Source organism: Temnothorax americanus, unplaced genomic scaffold, assembly GCF_048541705.1.
Source record: "Temnothorax americanus isolate GAGA-0224 unplaced genomic scaffold, ASM4854170v1 Scaffold10, whole genome shotgun sequence".
NCBI classification, from domain to species: domain Eukaryota; kingdom Metazoa; phylum Arthropoda; class Insecta; order Hymenoptera; family Formicidae; genus Temnothorax; species Temnothorax americanus.
Window position 1 is genome coordinate 340378 of NW_027509231.1, and position 25106 is coordinate 365483.

General features: G+C 36.9%; 2 protein-coding genes across 4 annotated transcripts in view; both read left to right on the top strand.

Moving 5' to 3' along the window:
- The window catches only part of LOC143899196 (uncharacterized), a 175351-nt gene that overhangs the window by 85562 nt on the left and 64683 nt on the right, over window positions 1-25106 (top strand). The window lies entirely within an intron of this gene.
- Window positions 4668-8787, top strand: LOC143900334 (uncharacterized). 2 transcript variants are annotated; one of them, XM_077411562.1, is made up of 4 exons: window positions 4668-4915; window positions 5263-6811; window positions 6901-7254; window positions 7424-8787. In XM_077411562.1, the coding sequence occupies exons 2-4, from the start codon at window positions 5269-5271 to the stop codon at window positions 7954-7956; spliced, it is 2430 nt and encodes an 809-aa protein (XP_077267688.1). In that variant the 5' UTR covers window positions 4668-4915; window positions 5263-5268; the 3' UTR covers window positions 7957-8787. The 2 variants fall into 2 exon arrangements, with proteins under 2 accessions (XP_077267688.1, XP_077267691.1); XM_077411565.1 differs by having other exon boundaries at window positions 7015-7254.

Here is a 25106-nt window from a genome sequence, read left to right on the forward strand (position 1 = left end):
AATCAGATAGAAATACATCGCGTTTATACATATCATGTATATTTGTAAAATTTACATAAAAACAAGCGCGGTTGTCGAAATCTTTCTTACACTTGTCATAAAGTTCTCGCTCTCAGCTGGATCCATACGTTTATAGCGAGAAGATTAACGTTTACGTATTGTGAAGGATCATCGATTGCAGTTGAAGAGAATAATTTTCTCTCTCTTATTTGCGTCGCCGCGTTGCAAGTTCGCGGTGCGTCGACGAGCAGGTGCCTTCTGGTTACGTGGTACCTTTAATCGCCCATGGCGAGGTAATTAAATGCGATGTTGCGAATTGCGCGAACGAGCGCGAGGGACGTTGACAAATTTCGAGTGAGTGAAGGCACTATCTCTTGGCCGCATCGACGACCACGTGCGATCCGTTGGGTGAAAGCTGCAATGCGCTATACGCCCACACCGCCGCGTCTTGTCGTGGTAATTGCGCGTCGCGGGAAGCGCCCGGAGCCACTCGGCTGTGTGCATCCTCATCCGCGCGTCTTCGCCCACGAAGATGCATGCAGCGAAGCGAATGCTATCGATGCAGAACCCCGCGTCTTGTGCGATTCGATCAATCGAGAGGCGTGCAAGACGCGATGTATAATAAATCGCGACATGATCAGAAAAGAGAAAAGAAAATTTATCGCGAAAACTGAATTCTAAGTTGCGGAATGAAGGTTTCGACACGGGATTCTGTGTCCCAGAGAAACGATTTTGAAAAAAATTATCCGGTATATTATATGTTTGTGCCGCGAGAAGGCTTGTCAGGATAATTGCGCATTGATGGTAGATTACAATTGAAATGACTATTAAAGATACAAATTGAAGTTGCGTACGAAGTGCGAGCGGCGTAAGATAGTTATCGAAGATTACAGCCGAGTATTGCGTCTCGCCGCAGACGAGTAATTACGATAGCATCGCAAATAAATTTTTGAAAGTAATAAATTCAAAGTATAATCATCTTTCGATTTTTTGCGGAAAATTGATCTACGCAATTTATTATAAAACGCACATTTTGTATTATCTTACTTTGAACTACTTAAAATGTTTTTTTCCGAATTATTACGACCTATATATTTAAAAAATGCTATCTTGTAAAAGAATTTAATTACAGTTTCTTATTGTGAATATTTAAGTCTACGATCACGGAAAATTGAAAGGGGATGTCGCCTGTACTACCTTTCTCCCGTTAAAGAACAAGTGTTTTGCAGAAGTATCCCATGACCTGAAACGTTTAGATATATACGTATACAAAAACGATGGGTACATGCGTGTGTGTACACGCGTATGTGCACACGTGTGTACACATGTCGCGCGTGTGTGGTACACTCACTCAGTACATACGTAGCGAGAGAAACAGTCAGGCCAAGTAACTGTACTTCGCTGTTTGTGAGGTACAAAGTGAGGTCGAACGAGAAGAGAGATAGAGAGAGGAGTGATGTCTCTAAAACCTGCTTTTATCAATTTTGCTGAGGTTTACGGTACTTCGGGCGACGTCTGCTTAGACGCGACCGAAGTAGGTCGTCTATCGTTTCTCTTAGGACGGAGGAATCGTCGTATTATGAAACTGTTCGGAATGGATTCCGATTGGAATTATTCTGTTTTTCCTAGAAAACACAATAGGAATTTAGGAAATAAACAATTCCGATCGGAATCCATTCTGAAAAGTTCCATAAATACGTCCCCTGTTCTGGTACTGTTCTTTTCTAGCAGAACAACGATCCTGCGAACTTGCAAAGCAATAAAATCATTTATTTTCCTTTGTTCGGAAAAAGAACATAAAGTATTGTCGAAAAATGGAGAGTTAACGTCGCGTCTGCCAAAAAAGAGTTGCAGCTGCATGCTAAACATGAATTTTGCAGAAATTACAATTTACCTGGAAGGATAGAAATTATTTCAAATTATTTGAAATAAAAATGTAATCTCACAGTTTCGACACGCTTATATCACGCAGATATAATTGCAGTTTTCTGCTAAATATAATTATGCGATCATCTCTCTAGAGCAGAGAGATTCACAGTTAAATTCGACGTTATCGTCATTGATATTGATTACTTGCGCATTCCGCACGTGAGCAATTAACAACGAATAATCTTTGATATCTAAAGATGACGCATAGGAGATGTTTCCTGATAAGGCAAGATATTATATTTCAATTGTAGACTGCCTCTTTCGCTTTCTCAACTCATACATTTTTCTCGCCGCTATCTCCCACAAGGGACAATCCATTTTGCCGTATAGAAATCGTAGATAACCGCCGGCTAGACGAACGACGGCGTTCCTCGGGGATTACTAAGCGGTAGAGGTACGCTTAGGCGCGAGCCCTTCTTGACCACCTTGTGCATGGGCGAGTCACCACGTACGCGCGTATCATACTCGAGGCAAGAAAGTGTAGGTTCGTCTTTGTTCTACGCTCGTCGGCCGGGCGAGAAGCGAGCAACAAATCATATCGACACGGACTCAGCGTTTCTTCATTCATCTCCTACACCCACGATCGGTCTGTTTTCTTATCAGCCTATTTCGCGATAAAATAATTTCTCGACGTCTTCATACATGTAATGCCCCTGTGCGTTAATTCACGTTCTCGCGATGCAATAATTAATTAACACGAATGCGTGCGAGCGCGGAAGAAATCCTTGCGAATTTAAGATGGATAAATCAACGCCGGTGGCCTCCTCTACATATTCGTGAATAAATTTCAACAACCTCGTTCTGTCCGTATAGGAGACGAAGGATATCTGATCCAACGGAGGTGGCCTGAGTATTTACATCAGAGTATTCGGGACGATAATAATAATGGTAATAATTAGTATGGGTAATGATGTTATTAGCATCTGCAGGGAAAAAAAAATAAAAAAAAATTAAAATTAACCTTCAGGATATTTGTCATTTTAAGAATTACAATTCGAGTTATAGAGATTTAGAGCTATTTCAGGTATTTTATAACTCATATTTTGTAACTATAAATGTTATAACTTTATATTATGTCAAGGGAATAAATGAGCGAAACGATCTAGTTGACTAAAATATATTAATATTGTTTTACACAAATTATTCTCTTTAGATTAAAATAGATCGCTCGAATGTATTTTAGATAGCTAAAATTAGGATAACATTAACATTTAGTGATGCAATAATAACTGTCACCGTTGCTAACATGCGTGTGGAATTATAACGACGCGAAACGAATTCACGTCTAGACTATGAATAACGATCGTCAATAATAAATGCGTGGGCGGGCTGCGAGTCCTTCCTCAACGTCGATATTATGTTAAACGCTCATTGTCTCTCGCGGATGAGCGCATTCTTCGAAGGATTCGACATACTTCGGCGTTCTCGCGCTCTCGTAATAGTTTTCGTAGAAGCGAAACAGAGAGAAAGAAGAGCGATTTACGCGTTGCCAAGGTTGCCCCGTTCGCGAACTCGATCAGAGCGGCCTTAATGAAACGGCCGAAGATTTTTCCGCCGTATTATGTTACTAACCGAACTGCGAACCACATAATACGGCAATGGTGTGCACGTTATTGCTTCGAAACATGATAAAAGCGCCGGCAAGAGACGGCGAATGAATAAAATCGACCTTATGCGGCCGCGCTGCATAATGGGAGATCGACATAAACATACCATGAGGTAGTGCCACGACGCTCGTTTAATCCTTGAATTAACATGCTTTAATTTATTATAATTTATGAAGAATTATGTAAAATTCTAAACTCTTGATATTCCTAATAAATCGCGTATAATTGTGTGCGCATAGATAAATGTTCGATAAACGAAATCTTCCATTAAATAAATAAATCGTTGATCGAATATCAAGACAGATAAATTTTTTTTCATATATTGTAACGAAGCTAAAATATAATTGGTTTTTAATTGCGCCAGAAACTCGGAAATGCGAATCTGCTGCGGCATATAAATCAAAATTGTAGATCGCTTCGTCAGGTGATGAAGATAAGGGGAGAAAGAGAGCTGACTGCGAAGCCGCGGAAAATAAGAGGAGCCCGTGTAGTTCAAGCTTGTTGAAATTTATTTGCGATCGTGCATATAAGATACAGCAGTTCATTGCAATAACACTTCTTCTAACAGGTTCTCTTGCCCCTTCGATAAAATCATCGGCGGTCGCGTTGCGCCTTTTGCAACGCCCTGTACACACGTCGTGCTCCCTCAGTTCAGATTTCTCTTAATAACGCCATTAACGATGTCGCTTTGTGGCATCGAGAACTTCTTTATCGCTATTAGTTGCATCTATTTTTCTTCTCTTAAGTTTCAAGCCTTTTTACCAAAACGTTAAGTCATTGTTCCTTTTGGTGAATTTTTGTCGGTTTCTTTGCGCAATCCTTATTTTTGTATATCTTTTTGACACCATCAGACATAGTGTGTTGTTGTTGCCACACAAATTATACGAATTTGATATTGCGATTTTTTCGGTTTGAAGACTATATCTCGGTGTACTGTGTAGGCGCATAAATGCGGCGCTGCAATTAAGTTGATCTTTATTCGCGACCTTCCCGCTATTTGTGCCTCGCAATGTAATGGCAGTTTTAAAGGCTCGCGAGTGAATATACATTGCGTTTATTCAAGAGCGGCGCTGTCTCGTAACATGCAATATCATATCAGTATGTCAAGATTACGCTCGCGTTAAGAGTAGGGTGAATGCACCGTTTGTGGCCACTGCGCCCATTTTGGCCACCTTCGTCATTTATTAAGATTTTCTAGTTCAAGGTTGGCTGCAGTGCGCAGCAATCGCGACATCTTCACTTTGCAACTATTTTTCTCGGTCATGTGAGTGCGACAATTAACATCACGTTTCTCTTTTACTTGGAAAAAAATTATTTGTTACAGTGCATACCAAAGACACAATCTTCTTACAACAAACAATAAGAATCCCCGAAACTCGGTAAATAGAATTTAGTGTATTTTTTTATGAAAACGTGACAGTATATACTTGTGTACACTAGAAATGAAACGCATATAGGTTAAGTTTCTTTTAAAATATAATCTGCTAATCCAATCTTGTAAAATTAATTTGATTTTTATAAATAAACAAGCTGGCCAAAAATCGAGCATGTTTTTTCGCATTTTCCACTTGTGGCCATAGGGTGGCCAGAACTGGGATAACGTCTGCACTAATTTTGGCCACTTAATATAAAAAGAAAGATAACTTTAGAAATACTGACTAATCTTTGAGATACTAAGCTTTATGAAGTTTTTTTTAATACTATTATTTTATTATTATATTTTTAGATTAAAATGCCAAAAAGAAGGTGTGATATATCTGTTAAGAAAAAACAGAAGTCTACAACCAAGGAAAATCAACAGCAAAAGAGAAAATTATTTTTGTATTCACCAACAAAGGTACGAGAAGCTTTAGTTGCTATTCAGAATGGTACACCAGTCTCGACAGCAAGTAAAATTTATCAAGTACCAAGAACAACTTTGCGACATAAAATTCGAGGTGAAGCACCAGTGACCACTGGACATGTAGGTCGTGAATCAGTATTAGGTTCTCGTGTAGAAGCTATTTTAGTGGATTGGCTGTTGGAAACATGTCGAATGGGATTCCCTATCACAAAAGATGTTTTGTTGAATTCAGTCAAAAAATTTGTTGAAACCGAACATTTAGAAACTCCATTTATAAATAACACGCCAGGACGTAAATGGTTTGAGAACTTTATGAAACGACACCCTGCTTTATCTATGAAGAAAGCTGAATACTTAAGTAAGACAAGAGCAGCTGTTACTGAACAATATATTCGTAATTGGTTTTCTGAAGTACAGATTTTACTAAAGGATAATTTAGAAGTTCTTGAAGACCCGCAAAGAGTATTCAACATGGATGAGACAGCAGTGTATTTAGCTCCTAAAGGAGGATTAGTTATTGCCGAGAAGGGAAAACCAACGTATGATGTTTTTACTAGCAGTGATAAAGAAAATATTACTACGCTCTTTACTGTGAATGCTGCTGGAGAAATAGCGCCACCTCTAACAGTTTTTAAGTACGAACGCTTGCCTCAAACTTGTTTAACCAAAGCTCCACCTGGTTGGGGCATCGGTAAAAGTGAAAATGGATGGATGACATATACAGCCTTTTACGAGTATTTTGCAAATGTTTTTAATAAATATCTACAAGATGAGAACATAAAAAAACCAATTATTGTTTTCCTAGATGGACACATATCACATATGTCATACTGCTTAAGTGCTTTTTGTAAAGAGCAACAAATTATATTATGCTGTCTCCCTCCAAATGCTACACATATTTTGCAACCTCTTGATGTAGCAGTGTTTGCTCCATTAAAAAAGCACTGGCAAAAGTTTGTGAAAACTTGGCGTTCAAATCATGATGGGATGGATATACAAAAATTTGATATTCCTAGTGCATTATCAGAAATTATTAAAGAAAAAGACTTTTCAAAAACTATTCAAGCTGGTTTCAAGTGCTGCGGACTTTATCCCTTTGATCCAAACGCTGTCAAGTACGATAAATGTGTAACGCAAATACAAATTGCATCTGATGTAGTTGAGAATGCAAATCAACATTCTGTTTTAACTTCAACAAACACAGAACTATTACAAGAACTGGAAAAAAACATCAATGTAAATATTTTACAACGTTTCAAGGAATTAAAGAGTAACAAATTGAATTGGAATGGAGAAACTAAATATTCAGCTTTATTCGATATTTGGAGCAAAATTTACGATGATGTTTACGATAAAAATATTACTTTGAATCAAACTATTGATGTAAATAGTTTGGAGATATACATTGACGAATCGGAAGAGATTTCAAATCGTAAGTATATTAAAGAATTTATTAAATTTACTTAAAAATAACTATGTATATAGATCTTATGCATGATTATAAATAAATAATATTATTAGGTACAAATACTTTTGGTCAAGAACAATGTGTCACAGAATTTGAGCCAGTTGTTATTGAAATTATGAAAACGAATTCTGAATTACCAGAGTCTACAACTAGATTATCTATGACAGAAAATACAACTACTTTTGGTCAAGAACAATGTGTCACGGAACTTGAGCCAGTTGTTATTGAAATTATGAAAACGAATTCTGAATTACCAGAGTCTACAACTAGATTATCTATGACAGAAAATACAACTACTTTTGGTCAAGAACAATGTGTCACAGAACTTGAGCCAGTTGTTATTGAAATTATCAAAAATTCTGAATTACCAGAGACTACAACTAGAATATCTATGACAGAAAATACAAGTATTTACACAATTGTCTATTATTATTTTATTCATTATATTTATTGAAGCTTTATAAATTTTAATAGTACTATTAAACGAATTTATACAGACTATATAAAAATGACATTCTAATGTGGTATAAAACAATTATTATATATTTTAATTGATAATTAACTATTTTTAATTAGGTAAGTCTAGTCTCGAACAAGATAAAAATAAGGATGTTACAGAATGTGTATCAGTCGCTTTGGAAATCAGTGAAGAAACTAATTCTTCAATAACAACATGTGACACAAGTGTAGCAAGCAATACTAGTAACCATCAAGTAATTAGTAGTCAGCCACGTAATGGTAGCAGTGATGTAAACTACACAGATCCTGACTGTGGAATAGTACTTAATAAATCTCCGGAAAATGCTTTAAAAGACATTCTCGTATGGCCTCAACCCAAAAATACTAAGAAGAAACGAGTACAAACAGAACGTTTACCTTCTGTGCTTACCTCTGAAAAATGGTTAGAAGTCATGAAAGCTAAAGAAGCAGAGAAACAAAAGCAATTAGAAAAGAAAGAAGAAGAAAAGAAGATTAGATTGCAGAAAAGGGAAGAAGCAAAACAAATTAGATTGCAGAAAAGAGAAGAAGCAAAACAAATTAAATTAGCAGCAAAAAGAATAAAATTAGAAAAAAGAGATGAAGCAAAATCAAAAAAAAAAGTAGTGTAATAACTAAAAAGAAAATATTCTAAGAATTGTTTGTTCAAAACTTTATTTTAAGTTAACTGCAATGAAAATTATTTATATTAGAGTTATGTACATGTAAAAATTGATTTACTAATATTACTAATTATTTTCTTTAATTACTAATATATTTTCAACATTTAATTATAAAAAAGTCTGATGAGAACTGAGCCAAAGTAAGCTAAACTTATTTTAATATTTAATACTAAAAAGTACAAATTATTAAATTAAAAGTTTATTTATTAACGTACTTATTGATAAGACATATAAAATTAATGTGTTTAGTTTATCTAATAATAAGACTTATTAAATATTTTGTTATTTTGTGATTAATACCCACAAATGTGATTTACAAAGATAAAAAAATTATATAAATATATATGAAATAATATATTAAAGTGCAACTTTTTTGTTTTTTGTTTAATAAACATTAAAATATATAATATTTTACATTTTTGTTATTTATTATCCTTTTTATTTTGAACAAAAGCTTGTTGTCATGCTAAATTTTTCAGATGGCCAAAATTGGCACCCTACATGGCCACAATAGGTACACAGGTGGCCAAAATAGTCAATCTACATGGCCACAACAGGTATACAGGTGGCCAAAAATAATGTAAAATGGAATTTTTGCAATTATTTAACTTTTCCATTATTTATTCGCTTTTTTTCTAAAATTTATTTGTAAAATTAAAAATTAAGATATTAAATAATGTATTTAAGTGAATAATTTCTTCTTGTGATGTATTATTTAAAAAGAAAAAATTTTTAAAGTTGCAAAAATGGTTAAGGTGGCCACAATCGGTGCATTCACCCTATCGAGAACACCGTAATTAGAAGACGATAATTAAAATTTACGTCGTATATGCGAGTCACTTTGGCCAGTCGTCTGAAAATTCGACATATAAAAAAAAAGCTCTTGTGAAATATATCCTCGTCGTTGTTGCAATTTTACGGCCTTTCAGGATGATAATTCGTTGCAATTATCACGTGCCTAATCTGCCTAATTGATTCGTTTAGCGTTGTGTGAACGTATAAGTTTCTATATTCTGAAACTCGTTAACTGCGCGCTGATAATAATTGCGAAGGAGAAGAAACGTGGTCGAGCAAGGAATACGTTAACTATGATTTACCGTAACCGGATTAATGAGCAGGCAAACGAAGAGATTCGAGATTCGTGCTACATTTGCAGTTATCTTAAAATATTACTGATAAGAAGTGTGTCTTCGTAAAAGGCAAGATCGTTCGCGGATTTTTGAGGCGCTCGACTTGATAACAAAGTCGCTATACGCGCGCGATATTAAGAGTCGTGACAACGTGACGCTACCGTTGCCGGTTAATGTGCTCATTTTTAAGACGTGATTCACATTTTCACGCGACGCGACATTAATTGTCACGAATGTGTAAAGCTGGTAAACACCAGTAAGGTCTTCACTTTTGTAATTGTCTTGATTTACGGTTATATGTAAATATAAATATCAGGGTTAGCGATACATAAGAATGCGATGTTATACGAACGCGTTTCTCCGTCTTTATACGTGATGGTTAGTGTCAAATTATGGCGTGGACGTCGCCGCGCCGCTTTGACTGCAATTCCATCGGCCTCGATAACGCGTCATCGAGAGAAAAATCTACGATGGCGCAATTACGTCTCGTGTAAAAGGCATCTGTTTTCCAAACGCGGCATCAATCTTATGCTCGTCTCGCTAGAAAGCGTATTTTCTGCACGCACGACCATTTTCTCCTTTGCCGCAAATGCGGCGCGAGATTTTCTGCTCCTCCAATCGGTCGCTTCCGCAAGGTATGACTGATCTGCACAGTCATTTGGGCTTAGCTAATCCACGGACCCGAGCTCACTACACTGCAGAGACACACACTCACATACGCGTATATTTATATATCATACATACCCATGTGCACAAGATACGTGAGTGATGTGAAGCGTTTAAGGAAACGAGATATAACCGCGAATTTAATAATAAAGAAAATTAGGATAAGATCCATGTATGTGTTTGGTATAGATGGAGCAAGATAGCTAAAATTAATTTTTTATTTATATACCGTAATTAAAAGAAGAATAAATTAATCGCACCCGTATCTTCCACGCCAGGTGGAATTTCTAGGACAACAGAGTACGCCGAGAGCTATTGGCGAACGTTCGAGGAACGAGATAAAGCGTATATGCATCTGCCGCTCTCGCGGCTGCATTGTCTCGCGGTTTATTAGTATTCCTGCGGGTCTTTTTTTTTCGCCGCAAGGTCGATAATTATTATCGAATCAAAGGGAACGATGACGCCGTACGTGCGTGATGAATCTACTCCTCGCAGCCGTTCTTTTATGCAGTTGTATGTACCGCCTCTCTCGGTGTCGAGAGGTCGGATCGAAGGCCCCCTCCGGGACTATACGGGGACGTTCTCGCGTAAATCCAAACGCAGAGATACAAAAGAGAGGTACAAAAGAACGTGGCGCATCCACCTCCGACGCATCCTTGGAAATAATCAGCCACCGAACGTGTGGCCTTCGGTTCGCGTCAACGTCGCCGGTTTTCCCAAAGAGAAATTCACAAATAAGTAAATAAATCTCCGCGGTCACGGATAAGTTCGCGCGATTATTGCGCGCGTCACGGTTTCAGTAGATTCCCCGGTATGCGGAAAAAGTTCTACGCGCGACGTGAGCAAATTGCTTGTAAAACGTACGCAATTGCGAAATTAAACATTTTATGTCGTTTGCATTTGCGGTGGTAATGAGTGCTCATGTAGGGGATGCAGGTTTTTTTGAGGGATTATTTGTTTGAGGATATTAATATATTCGTAAAACGGATTATGCACGTCTTTTATAGCCAGTCGATTATATATATATATATCCCTAATGAGCTACATCTCATTTATTATGTTTAATTAATTTTTTGAGTCAGGTTTTTTTATAGATAAGTTATTTATATGCATTTTAAAGTTTAATTATTTTAAAGCAAAATATTCTAATTACACAAGTTTTTTGTGAAACAAGAAAAAATGCTCCAATTGCTTTCTATAATTTATTTTTTAATCATAGAACAAATAAAAGGTTAAATTATTTTTTATACATTTCGAGATATAGATATGTGAGGTTTGTTACTCGCGCGTGTTCAGTAATTTTCATGAGAACGTCTCGGAAGGCCGCCTCCGACGGCACGGGAAGTTCTGAGAGACCGGAAGAGGTGTTTTCTGACCAAACACTGACGTAGGGGTTCGCTCTATAAAATATCGTCGCTTTTTGTCCGCTACTCGGTAGTCTCACAAAAATTCTGTAATGTGTGCATCCGCCGTAAAATCTCATGCAAGGAGAAACGCCGAGGGGGAACTCGAGCAAGTACTCGACGGTACTCGGTCGCTGACGAAGAAAGATTATTCTTTCCGTAAAATAAACTGCCGCTTCCGCCATTTCTCCAGCAACGAGAGAAGCTTTGCTTAATTAAGGACAGTGTCTTGCGTTAATGACCGCCATTAGGACATTGGGACATTAGCTCGCGAAAGTAAAAAAATTCGAAAGATGTCAGAAACTATTATTATATAATTATAGTAATTAATTACATTAAAAAAAAGATATAGAAGTATATTTCAGTAAAATTATTTCTCGAAATTGTTTTGTGGCATAAGAATTTATTATCATGAGTTTTTCTAGTACTGACACAGGGTGTTGGCCTAATCTTGGCACTCCGTTTGCTCTTAGCTTCCTGGTTATCTAATGTCTAATGCATGTCAAACTCTTATCTGACACCTCTCAGTGAAGCGCGAAATCTAACACGAAACGGCGCTTATAGCGAGCGGTTCGTTGCGTAAAACGTTACACGCAAATCACTTCGTTGTCAATCTCGTTATATGATTAATTCGGTTTACAAAGTCGCACCTTCAGAATGCGATCGTGCATACTGCACGCCACTTTTAAATTAGTTTGAAAAATTTTCAAATCATGAAAGTATATAAATGTTAAAAAATTATTACTTTTGTGATCAGGGAATACTAAGAAGCTATGAAAGAAGATCGTAATTAAAAATTAAATTAATTGACTTTAATTTCATCAAAGGATGAAAAGATGAAGCGTAGGATAATTCTGAAATGCTACAGAAAAGGCATGGATTTTTATAATACTATTATAGTAACGTTTTTTTCGTTTCAAGATATAACGAAACCAGTATCTGTTTCTTTCTTTATTTCTTTCTCTCTACTTTCTTTTATTATTTATTATTTAGGGAGTTATTATCGTCCCTCTTCTCGCGGTCCGCAAAACCCAGGAAATTATTGAAACCAAGCTCGCTTCCGGACGGCCTTTACATGCGAACTTGCATGTGAAAATTGCAGGCCGCTCGTCGGCGCGATGACGTGCGGCAGCAGTGAATCACACAAAGACTCACGTTTGCTCCTGTTGGAACGAGGCCCCATTTCTTTTCTCTTTCGCGGTGGAAACAAAACATCGCGGTTAGGTGTACCGCACATGAAATCATTCCGTGCGCCTGACTTTACAACCGCGCTCCGCTTATTCCAAGACCGACCGTCCGAGACGGCCGATTCTTTCTCTCTTCTGACGGTTTTACGTGTCTCTAATGGAGCCTAAATTGAGCACTATAGGGAGATACGATCCACATCGGGCTAGCTGACAGTTTCGAAAACCGACCCTCGAATGCCTCGCGTTATTTGCTCATCATAGTCGTAGATTTTCTAGCTTAGCTCTATTGTCCCGCTACGCATGCACAACACTCTTTCTACTCATCGTTTTCCAATGTACATGCTATAAAAACGTGCTTTTAATATGACAAGGCTATTTAACTTAATCGATAAGGACCCCCCATTATGCGTCACGCAACGCGTTGTCGATGACAATGAATGGCACTTAGGTAAATTTCCATTGAGTCGGCGATCCAGTTCTTGCACTTTAACGATAATCTCGCTGCCGTCCATTCGCGAAGGCTGAATGATTAATTAGCAGCTAATTCATGCGTGACGATTAGAAACGTCTCTAACTCATTTTCCTCGTTCAGTGATATACATAATAACATAATCTACATATCTTGATTTATTGCGATAGGAATTTTATTATTTTATTTACTATTTTAAACGTAGTTTTAATAATTGTGTGATTTTTGTGATTCCTTAAATGTAATGCAAGATATTTTCACAAGCATGACACTTGTTAGTATCATCATACTGCAGATAATTCTACATCTGGGAATTATATTTGAGATATGTACAGAACTATACAAGAATTTTGGATCGGTTTCTAATTGCGCATTTGAGTTTCTGAATAATTGAATTTTATTTTTTCCAAACTTTTATTTTTTACACCCAAGCATTTAACATGCCGAGTCACGATAATACGAGTCTTCTTTTCGAGCTCCTTATAACTTTCGCGTAGCGGCTATTAGGCGACTCGATGAGTTTGTCGCGCTCCGATATCGAATTAATACGCGTCTCGTGACGATCCTAACTCTTCGCGTGATTTATAACCGGTCGTTCCATCGCCGCTGCAACGACGACGTTGCAACGAGGGAGCTGAATTGCCGTCGTTGAGGGATTCCAATGTATAACACGGCGCACATACCGGACGCTACATGTTCGCCAGGTGAGAGCAAAAAAAGACCCTGCGAGGAGGAAGACTCGCGTCTCCTCTTCTCTCTCCGTTGAGAAAGAGGCCCTACGTCGTCCGCGGGAGCCACCGGTTTTCTATTGCCGTCACGTCGACTTCAGCTCGCATTAAGATCATTAATGATGCGATTAAAATTTATACCGTGGAAAATTTGTATCCGACTGCGCGCGCGCTCGTGATCAGATCGCAACCAGCATCCGACCGGTTTATTTCCCTCGGTCGTGAGCGATGATTATTGACATCTTGAAACAGAAGACGATCCGATGAATTAAACGAGCTATAAATTCTGCGACATTTTATCTGGGGTAGACGGTGTAATTTTAATTGGGTAATTTTTAACCGATGTCCATTAGGATCTCGTTACAAAGACCAGCATTAGAATTGAAAATTTGTCATATTAAATCGAAACTGCAGAAAACCGAGGACAAAAATATACAATAAACGAAATATTTTTTCCGCGCTTTCAGCGATTAATTATCGGTAAATAATATGTTTAGAGTATTTTATTTTCTGCTTTAATTGTCAGTATTCTTTCGTGAAGGCTGAAAGCTAGTTAACGATCTCAACTTTTTTCCGTTGTAGCTATATATTGCCATGTTTTCTTTTTCATTTTGGATTCGTAAATATCCTTTACCGCCGGCAAAAGTAAGGGCGATGGAAAAAGCTCTCGGTTAACCAGCTCTTCGCACACCGAGCCGCTAACAATGTTGAACGGTGATCAGCCGCGAAGTCGACCGGATGCGAGTATCTACTCACTCTCGTCTGACTGACTGCAATCTCTCTGGTTCTCTCAATACTTGATTTATAGCGTGCGCGGCTTTTTGTTCATATCGTACATTACCCATCTCGCGGACGTCGGAAGAGAGGCCACCGGTCTTCTCACAGGTATATAGGGTGTTACCATGTTCTTGATGGCGAATCAGAATCCATCGAAAAAGAATTCTAGTAAGAAAGTTGCGCGAAAAAACAATATTTAAATATTTATTCCACTGTTTAGATCATTTTTATTATCGACATTTTTCGTCAGAAATTATTTCAATAATTATTTGAATAATTATTATATATGTATGAATGATGCCATTCGAGTGCATGAATAATTTATTGTGAATTACTTATTTATGGTTAGAAATATTTTTTAGCGTTACGAGGCTAAAATCTTTCGAAGTTATGGCCGCCATGGCCGGGGAAGGAACACTCTGTATACGCCGCCTTAGATGAGCGAAACGGAGCGAATGGATGGACGTTACGGATCGGGCGGTGTACCCCGAAAAAAAGGAGCGAAAAAATTTCCTTCGCCGCGGTATCCGTTCATCTCCTTAATCACGGCCGGGGCCCGTGTTCGGCCTCGAGGGGTCCGTTCCGTTTTGCTCTCTCTTTTCCCCGTGCGGCGAAATAAATAAGCCGGCCGCGAATGCGCTCGTCCGTGCACAATGCGCCGCCATTTGTCTCGGCGGGTTCGTTTATCTGGCGCTTATTAATTTCAACAACGGGGCCCAGCCCGCGCGAGACCCCCGGTGATTAAACGGCTTCGGGTCCCGCGAACGAAATCTCCCCGGCTTGCATCGCGCCGCGGAGACTTCGTCGGGCCCTTTTCTCCGGGTCCCGCCGCCGCGCCGGCCGAAAACCCTTCGGGTCCGCGCGATTTCACCCGCGCGCGGAATTTATGGTGACGTCCTCGGCGGGAGCTCGACGGTAGCAGGTTGTGATGTCGTTCTCGTTTAAATTATGAGTGGAATAAATAATTGTGATGTTTGGAATATAGTGCCGATCTAGCTTTAGATTAGCTTAATTCTTTTTTAACTAATTCATCATCGCACAAACATTTACTTTGATATATTTCGCAAATTAATATTAATATTATGTAATAATTTACATATTAACTTATGCTGACAATAACCGAGATTATTTACTTCTTCTGTTTATATTTGGTTTCTAAACGTATTTCTAATAAGTTTGGAGCACAATTGTCCCCGAGAATTAAACGATGGAGTAACCCTAAGGTCTCGCACGCTTTCGAACGCTTTCGACAGCAATATGTGCGTGTCAAAGCGAACACTGCTACATGAATAGATCAAAGATATTCATACACATTTATATGCGTCGAGAATTTTATTATGCGATCTATGGTAGGTATTTGTTAATCCTCAACTTCGCGACATAGCTCGCAAGATCACAAAAGCGATCTATATAATATTTCTCGTTTCTTAAGCGGAAAGAATTCGTCAGCTTTATAAACACATTTATATTGCTTATGACTAGTTTTCGCAACGAGATTCAAAGAGAGATACGTCCGTCTCTTGTATCAAATTATATATGTATCTCCTTGCAGTATGTTTGGATGTCGCTCAGAGTCCACGATTGAAATGAGAAGATTTTCAGAGATCGTTGTGATGTCCATTATTATTGATTAATAGACTGTGCTTTTCAGATTCGTAGTATGTCTCTCATTAATCACGCCGAGCACGACGAAGCCGAAGTAACATTGAAGTAATATAAAGTAATGATGGAGGTCGAGTAAGATTGATGTAGATTCACGAGCGAACAGTTTGTTTAATTTAGCTTATTATAGTGGCTGACAGCGCTTTTGTTTCGAAGCAGTCGAAAATGAATTTTTACTTTTAGAAAGAATGATGCGCCGATCTCTATGTGCATTCTATACAGTGAAGCACTTGAAACCAATATACTTGCAGAGATTTGACATTTTAATATTGCAAGAAAACCATGTGATCTTATTTTTTAAATCTTTGAAAGTATAATACCTTTAGTATAATTTAGTATATAATCTTTATACATTAAACATAAATTTATTCAGTTCTTAAAATTTCAATGGTCATTTTATTGGAATTGGATACGCAGCATCGAATTTCCCACTAGAACCTAGAACCTATTAAAAAATCTCAAACTTTGTTATAAATGTTCTCAAAAATTAATCGGTAAAAAAAAATTTACATGCAGGTTTTATTTCAAATATAAACTGCGTGTTTTATAAATAATGTCAGCATTAATTATTAACATTTTTAATTCTTTTTAAAACTTTCTTAAAAGAAATACAAGTTTAGAAAAGTTATTATAATTTGACATACTACAATTATTTGTGAAAATATATATAGTCCAAACCGGTAATTTTTAAACAAAGATTATTGGCTGAAGTGTGCACGAATCAAATTTTAACGAAGGATTCGGTGAAGCCAGGGCAGGAGAAGAATCTTTTCCCTTATAGGATAAGGGAGAGTAAGAGACGAGAGATTCGGGGAGGTACATGCGCTTCGTTATAGGTCTTCGGATTACTTCTTTTTTCAATCTTTCCACACCCACATACCCCTTGAGAAGTAATCTTACCAATCATTGCCATTAAGAGCCTAACACGACGCGATTTATGTTCCGATGTGGCGTATTTTATTTTAGCCGCATGGTTTAACATTAAGAGGATGTAAGTGTCGAAAATGTAATTTAGGCAGACAAATGACGGTCCGGGCATGATATATTAATGATACTTATAAGATCTTTCTCTACGAGGACAGCATAAAATATGTCATTATACGATCATCTTATTTTTCATTTGCTTAATAGTTCAATAGTTATAACTGAAGAATATGCGTAGTAAATTTTATACATTTAAAATTGGCTTAACATCAAACTTATCTGTTCAAGAAATTATTAAAATGTAATATTTAGTATTTGTGATTTAATTTTGTCTTTACACACAAAACATTTGGTAATTATGCAGTATAGGGGAAGCACCTCCGATGACCTTGACCTTGACATATGTTGTCAAGGTCACCCTCCTGAGTGACCTTCAGAAGGTTTTAGCCGTCGCTCGTTTTTTATTAAAAAGTTATTAACAAAAAAAAGTTTGGCGACCTCACCGATTTCAATGACCTTGATATATGCTGTCAAGGTCATGACCCCGAGTGACCTTCAGAAGGTTTTAGCCGTCGCTCGCTATTCGTTAAAAAGTTATTAACAAAAAAAGTTTGGAAAATATAGCATATATAGGTGCATATATAGGTTAGGTTGACGCGCTTTAAACACTTAAATCCTTTTAAAGCGCGTCACTAACCTACATAGGTACGATTTACTACTTTAAATGTTGTGTTTTGGTAAAGCAGCAATTTTTTCGCAAAATATAGTATTCTCTGCTTTAACAAAAAAATTTTAATTTATCAACAATTTACTGCTTTAAATGTGTTTTGGTAAAGCAGCGACTTTCTCGCAAAATAAAGTATTCTCTGCTTTAAAGAAAAACGTAATATTAGTCGTTTATGCCTCTCAGTACTTAAAATAACTGCTATATTTTTGAAACTTTTTTTGTTTATAACTTTTTAATAAAAAACGAGCGACGGCTAAAACCTTCTGAAGGTTACTCAGGAGGATGACCTTGACAACATATGTCAAGGTCAAGATCATCGGAGGTGCCTCCCCTATACTGCATAATTACCAAACATTTTTTAATAAATTAAAAATGTGCATTAATAGATATATCGTCAGAAAAACTAAATATTAATGTTATAAAAAGGGTTAGAATAATAATAAGCATTTGTATAACATAAATTTAATAATAATTTTCAAAATTTATTATATTAATTTAATTTTTTATTTATATCTCTAAAAGTTGCAAGGATTGAAAGTTACAGTAATTTTATATCTGGTAATCAATTCGTAATATAAATTTTAAATATTAATATCTTTATATATACGCGCGTTTTCTAAAAGAAACCTTATTATTGTATCTTTATCCGCCCGCAAAGCCTCGAACAGACTCAATTTATCATCTTCACGAGACAGTCGAGCTTTTCCGCTGATAAGTGAAACGTTCGAACGGATTATTATCCGATAATTCGTCGCTGCATGACAAGATGCAACCGATAACAATAACGTACACGCGTCGTGATACTAAAACAACGTCTGCCGCAGGCGGATAATGAAAGTGCCGTGTCGTGAATTCGAATTTATAGCTGTGGGCCGCTTGCGTGTCGCCCATAATCCATAAGGAACCGACTGGCCGGTGTAGTCCTTCGTTCTCACCTGGCAATTGCATTGACACGTTCCCGTCATTGCGAGTATAGTTGGCAAAGATTTTCTACAGAAATCGCGTGTTGTGCTGCAGGTTGTTTTAAAGCACACGTCCGAATAGTGAGATTCCCTAATTAATTCGTAATCAATTCGACTAATTGGCAATTATAATTTTTACTCGATTGTCGTAAAACTTTTTTAGGAACATAGCACATATACAAATTAAAATATATAATTATTTACGTGCAATAAAGAATTATAAAAAGAGCATTTGACATATTTTACAAATCTTTCTTATCAAAGACAGGCGGTGGAGAACTAATATGGAAAACTTATTTAATTAGACGATAATCTTTCGTCCGCATTCAATTCAATGTTTTATAACTAATTTTTGTAAGTAATTAGGATACATTTTTTTCTTCAGTCTTGATGAAACTCGATACATTTTTTGAGAAGAATTAATTTCTCTAGAAAATAATTAATTTTGACGTGCATTTTTATTTTATTGATAATTTACAAAATTGCTTTGAGAATAGATGCGATGGGTTGTGACATATCCTGTACATGCGTAAGTGCGGGCACGCATGCACCGGACGCGACACCGTCTTGAGAATATGCGTTTCCAGTTGCATCGCAACTTTGAACGCAAGCGCGGATATATCACTAAATTGCTTGTACATTCGCCATTCGAACGAGGCGTTATGGACTTTTATTGTCGCTATATATACACACCATGTGCATATTTAGCACATGCGACGGAGTGCGTTTGGTATAGCGATGCACTGCCCCACGTCAATTAAATCGAATTATCAAAAAACGCATTCGTTTTAATATTCTTGAAGTAAAAGAGAAGTGCGACAAATATCTGAGATAAAGAAAGAAAGATTAAGACCTTAAGTTTAACTTTAAGACTTATTGTTAGGCTAAACTGAAGTAAAAAGTTTGTTGAGCGATTTTTAATATCGAAATCCTGAAAAGTATATTTAACTCGAAAAAGATACTCAATTTAAGCTCCGAGAAACCTACTGAAACATTATAAAATTGATCGCTCAGATAATCGTGCTGTTTTCTTCGTGTCCGTCTCGCATGTCTTCTATTTTGGCTGCGCTTTACGATTATTGACGTACAATAAACGACGGACATATAGAATTTGTAGGATTATATTTAGTAAATGGGTGTATGCGCGAATTTGCGAAGTACAACACGATATTTTCTTGAATTATCTATATGAAACATACGTACCATCAGTGAAAAGGAGACGTTTTCGCAATAATTGATATTAAATAATGAAAAAGAATATTTTCAAGCATTTATTTCAGAAAGAATTGACGCAATAAAATAACTGTACAATATTTTTTATATTTAAAAATGTAACGAAATAATAAAAATTAACAGATAAATATATAATAAGATAATAAAACGAGCGAAGATATAATATATAATACAGAATAAAAATAATAACGATGATACAATTTTTTATTAAATTAAAATTTTTTCATTGCGCGAGTCGGATCATCATGTTCATAAAACGCGGTGTAAAATATATAAAATAAATAGCCCATCGCGATCGATGTTAAATTATAATATGAGAAACAATATTCGACATATTTTACGGAGCACCCAGTATTTTGAAATTCGGCGCCAGGCCTTGGCCTTGGTAAACACATGTAACGTACGTGACGCGTTGACTTTAGACTAGGGTCGCCGCTCGATCATTTACGCTTGAACGCTCGGAGCTAGCGCGTCGCTCCGTGCGTCGCCGCGTTATCTCTCGTAATATTTCGATCATTTTTGTAAATAATTGTCATTTATCGATCGACGCGATTAATTAACGCCTCATGATTAACGTATTCATAGACGTATTAAGACGGCGAATTTCGGAAACAGATATTTCATGTAGTTTATTGATATGAAGTAAAAATTGAAGAGCGAAATGTGTGTGTGGAGTATTAATTATGAATTACTGTTTCACTGCGACGTTTTTTAAATGATGCTTGTTAGAATTTGAACATATCTCACGTCGCGATTTAAGTTTTTTTGCCGACTAAGATATAATTCGTTCATTACAATTTCTTCGAGTTGTATCGTAAAGTAAGACACGAGCTACTTGATTAAACCATTTAATTAATAGAAAAACGTGATGCAATTATTTATATTAATACTTTTTCGCACCATGCTTGGTTAACGTCGGGAATGCCGTATACAACTTAGTGCCATGCGAGTGTAATTAACTGTGCTTCTGCGAATGTGCGAGTGACTGTGTGTAATGAAGGAATCTGAGAGGAGGAGGAGGAAAAGCAGATCTAGAAGGTATCGGGACAACTTCACTGCTGCGCATTGTATCAGTGAGTGACAAATTATTTTTTATTTTAATTTGAGACGATGAAATTGTATCACATTGTTATTTATAAAATTTCAATCACATGTGTATCTCACATAATATGTTTATGAGATTCTTGAAGCGACTTCTTTATTTGCTTAGAGAAATAATGTATATGTTTCATAGCATAGCGTTTACGATTTAAATATTCTTACATATACGAAGCATTATACGAGGCATTATGCGCAAACATCACGCAGTGTTAATAATTTAAAGGTCGTTGTTATATGTATAATATCGTATCCGGAGGCGCGTACAAGGTGAATGCTTATCGGTAAAGATATGCGTGCACTATTCTTATTTTAAGAACAATATACAAATTCTATGCAGGAAATTGCAGCGGGCGATACAAATAAAGGCCGACAGTAATCACGTTGATTTATTCATACCGCAGGAAAATAATTATTAGTAGATACTTGCTAGGAAACAAGAAGGTTTTGCATAAATTACGGTTACCTTGTATTAACATTGCCTTACTTTTCTTCACGTATATTACGTTACGCGACCATGAATGTGCAACCTCGAAAACCTGTCTGTTGTGCATTAAAATTAATTTAATTTTAGTAACGTATGCTCCCCAAGATCTCTGTCTTTGTTAAATATATTTGTTTTTCTAAATTCTTATAAAATTAGCAATACAGGGTTCGTGCAGACATCGCTATCGTAAACTTTAAATGTATATGTATAATCTGTTTATGTAGGCGAAAAATAAGATACGAATTCCGTTTTTCGGTATTTTTAGCGAATAATATTTTATGATCCAAGAGTAAAGTTTCCAATTGTCGACATCAACGTGCACGCGTATATGTGGCGGTATTGCATGAACGCGGATGCACTCGATGTAGTTCTGAAAACGTACGGGAATTCGCATTGCGTATAGCGATGCGTTTTTTCTGCTCGACCTCAGATGGACGTGTAATTTAGGAAATATACGCGCAATCATATCTAATGTTACTGTAATGAGGCTTTCAATTTGCCAGGCACCATGGCATAAGAAAGATGCCAAGATGCATTGCGCAAGAGATATTTTCGATGTACGATTATTTCTATTGATACGATAGAGTTTTGACATTTCGTGGAATTATAGCTAATTTTACAAAAAATTGTTACATCCTAAATTGTATATTTATTTTGCACAAAATTCTTTATACATATACATTTCACTAATTCACAGCTGGTAACACGGCTAATATTAAATCGAAGAATACTTTAGTGCATCCGTTTCATAAATAATCGATCACTCATATTTTAAATTTGATTAAGTAACGATTTGTGGGATATTATACTACGATAAAAGTTGCGAAATCGATGGCATAACAATATCCTGTTATTAATCGGCGTACCCATATTACGCGTGGGTGAAATGCAGGAAATGTGGAAAGGTGAAGTGCGCAGCTGCGCAACAAAATCGCGTGCAATATTACCGAGCATTACGGTGCTGCACGAAAGGTGCTCTTGACACTGAAGTATACATACGCACGCACGAATACACGTATGAGGAGGCGCGTTGATTTAAATCCGCCGTCGCGGACAAGCGCGTCTAATAATCTTCGCAATAAGACCGGATAGTCGCGTGGAAAATCGCGCGCAAGGGTGTCGACGTTCCGCGATGTCGAGACGCGAACGCGTTGGCGATGAAAAGATGGGAGAAAAGCGAAAGACGCGCCGCCGTAAGCGAGATAAGACGATAGCGATCTTTTTTTTCTTTCTTCCGCCCGCGCAGTAGAGTATCCGCACCGCAACATTCTGCCACATTATGCTAATCGGTCGTGGCGGACACCGCGCGCTGCAATTTCGCATTGCTCGTGTGCCCACGGCGCGGTACGATCAACGAGCCAGAAATCATTACGCATGATCGCGTAGCTGCAGCACCCCGCGGCAAAGGTGTAAGCTGATATCTAGAAAATGCGTATCGATCGTCGAAAAGAAGAAAACGCGACCGTGTTTCCTTCAAGAAGGCGACTCGAGATTCTATCGTCCGCTCGACAAAATTGTTTCAAGGAGATTTTCTCTCGCGTTATGAACTGATACTCATTCGGAATGTGCGCGGAAGAAATTTTGTTAGTGCTTTCAAGAAATATATTTAAATTTGCTTGCGACAACAACTGTGCGCAACGATATCTGTACGATGTTATAATTTTGAAGTTTATATTGTCAATTTTAAGGATTTAAAAAAGGAAGCATTAACTATAACGAGAAATATATATATACTTTAACAACGAAAATTTAAGTTTCGACAAATTGCGGGTCGTACCTATATAGACTGCGCGCATCAGTTGCGCTCTCTCGACATACATATTTCTCATGCGTTGCAATTCTCTGTGCGGTAAGTAAATAATTCCGCGGTGTAACTTTGTAGGCGTGATTTACATTGTCGCTTGTCTGTGCGGCTTATATTTTACGTCTATCCGACTTGCGTTCGCCTCATATGACGAACTGCGAATATCTCGATATGCATTTTTTTGTCTTACACCACGATAAAGCTTAGAATACACACTTCTAGGATTTTTAAATTCTTACGTCATTTATAGGATTACATTTTAGATATTACTATTAGTATATATAGTGCTATGTTTAAAGTTGTAGCTCTCTTAGGTCGATATGCTCTAAGAGTCTAAGATGAGAAATTCTCGTATAGCGATTCTATACGGAAGAGCACGCTAAATTTTGTCCAGAGCTCAAATCCCGTCTGAATCGGTTAATAAATTCAATTTATACGGAAAACATATATATCGCAAAATTTCGTTGTGGGAGTAATACTTGCCGCGATAGTCGTAGAACCGGCTGGGATAAAGCTCGCCATTAATTACCGCCATCAAATTATAACTCTAGGTTTTAATTGCGCTCATAAAATTACATCCCGTACGTTATTGCCGCGTGCAATATTCCCCATACGTTAAAATGTTCTTCCGCGGTAGAAATTTCTGCTTGATGACGTTGTCGATACACGATGTATGCATTTGCTACATTGTGAGCAAGGTTTACAGTCATTGACCGCATTGAAACAGCAGTAAGGGAAATTTAAAAGATGCTGCAAGGAAGATATATATCTTTGAAATGCTTCTGCAATAGATAAATTTCCGTAACATCTCAAAACAGTTTATAAAATATTTTAGAATTTATATTCAAGAGTTAAACGTGTTCCATAGAAAATAAATTTAGGAAAACTATTTCAAATAGTAATATATCGAAGATGAGACTGTTTTTTACCGATCTTTATGTAGCTTAAAAAGTTTCAAAATTTTTTTTATATATATTATATGATTACGTCACAAAATGTGTGATATCGCATTTATTTGCGTTTATAATTATATAAATTTGAATCTCTTCACGGTTGTTAAATATTCGACGTTCGAGATAATCGCGTCCATTTAGTTCGGACAAGCGTTACCGGCCCGCGTAGTTAATCCTACTACGGGACCTACACACGCAACGTATGCATTCAACAGGACTTATCTATCTTCGTAACAACATTGTGCACTGAGTCTCGTATGTGTATGTACGTATGCCGAACTCACGTTTGAAGATCGCTGCGCGCGATCGAGTATTCCGCGCGAGTCAGGTATTACGCACCTAATAAATCTATATATACATATCTCGCATGAAGTAACTATGATCACAGAGTAACTATAATACGTCCTTTGATTAGATTTAAAACTGATCACAATGTTCAGAGATCGCGATAGTCGGACGAGGTAATTAAGATGCATTAGAATGGCAGCTTTTTTATTTATTATTGAACATATTGTTAAATATGTATATAAACGCGCATAAAACATTTAATTTTCGAGATTTATTTTTTAGGTGGCATAATTGTCTAACTACCTTATTTATGAACACAATTTCTATTCTATTATTAAAGCGTTTACAATAACAATTGCGATATTATAACGCAAATCTGTGCTGCACATTTACTGTTATTTAATCAATTTCTATTAACGTCTATTTCAATTTAGACATGTTTTCGATAAAAATACTTCGTATAACAGTTTTACAAACCGCAAATATAGATTGATTATTCTGAAATATGGGCATTCCCGGTTTCCCATTATGTGCATCAGTCTCGCGTAGCGACGGTGCAACGTAGTGCCTCATAATAAAGCGGTGGTGACGCGTGAGGGAT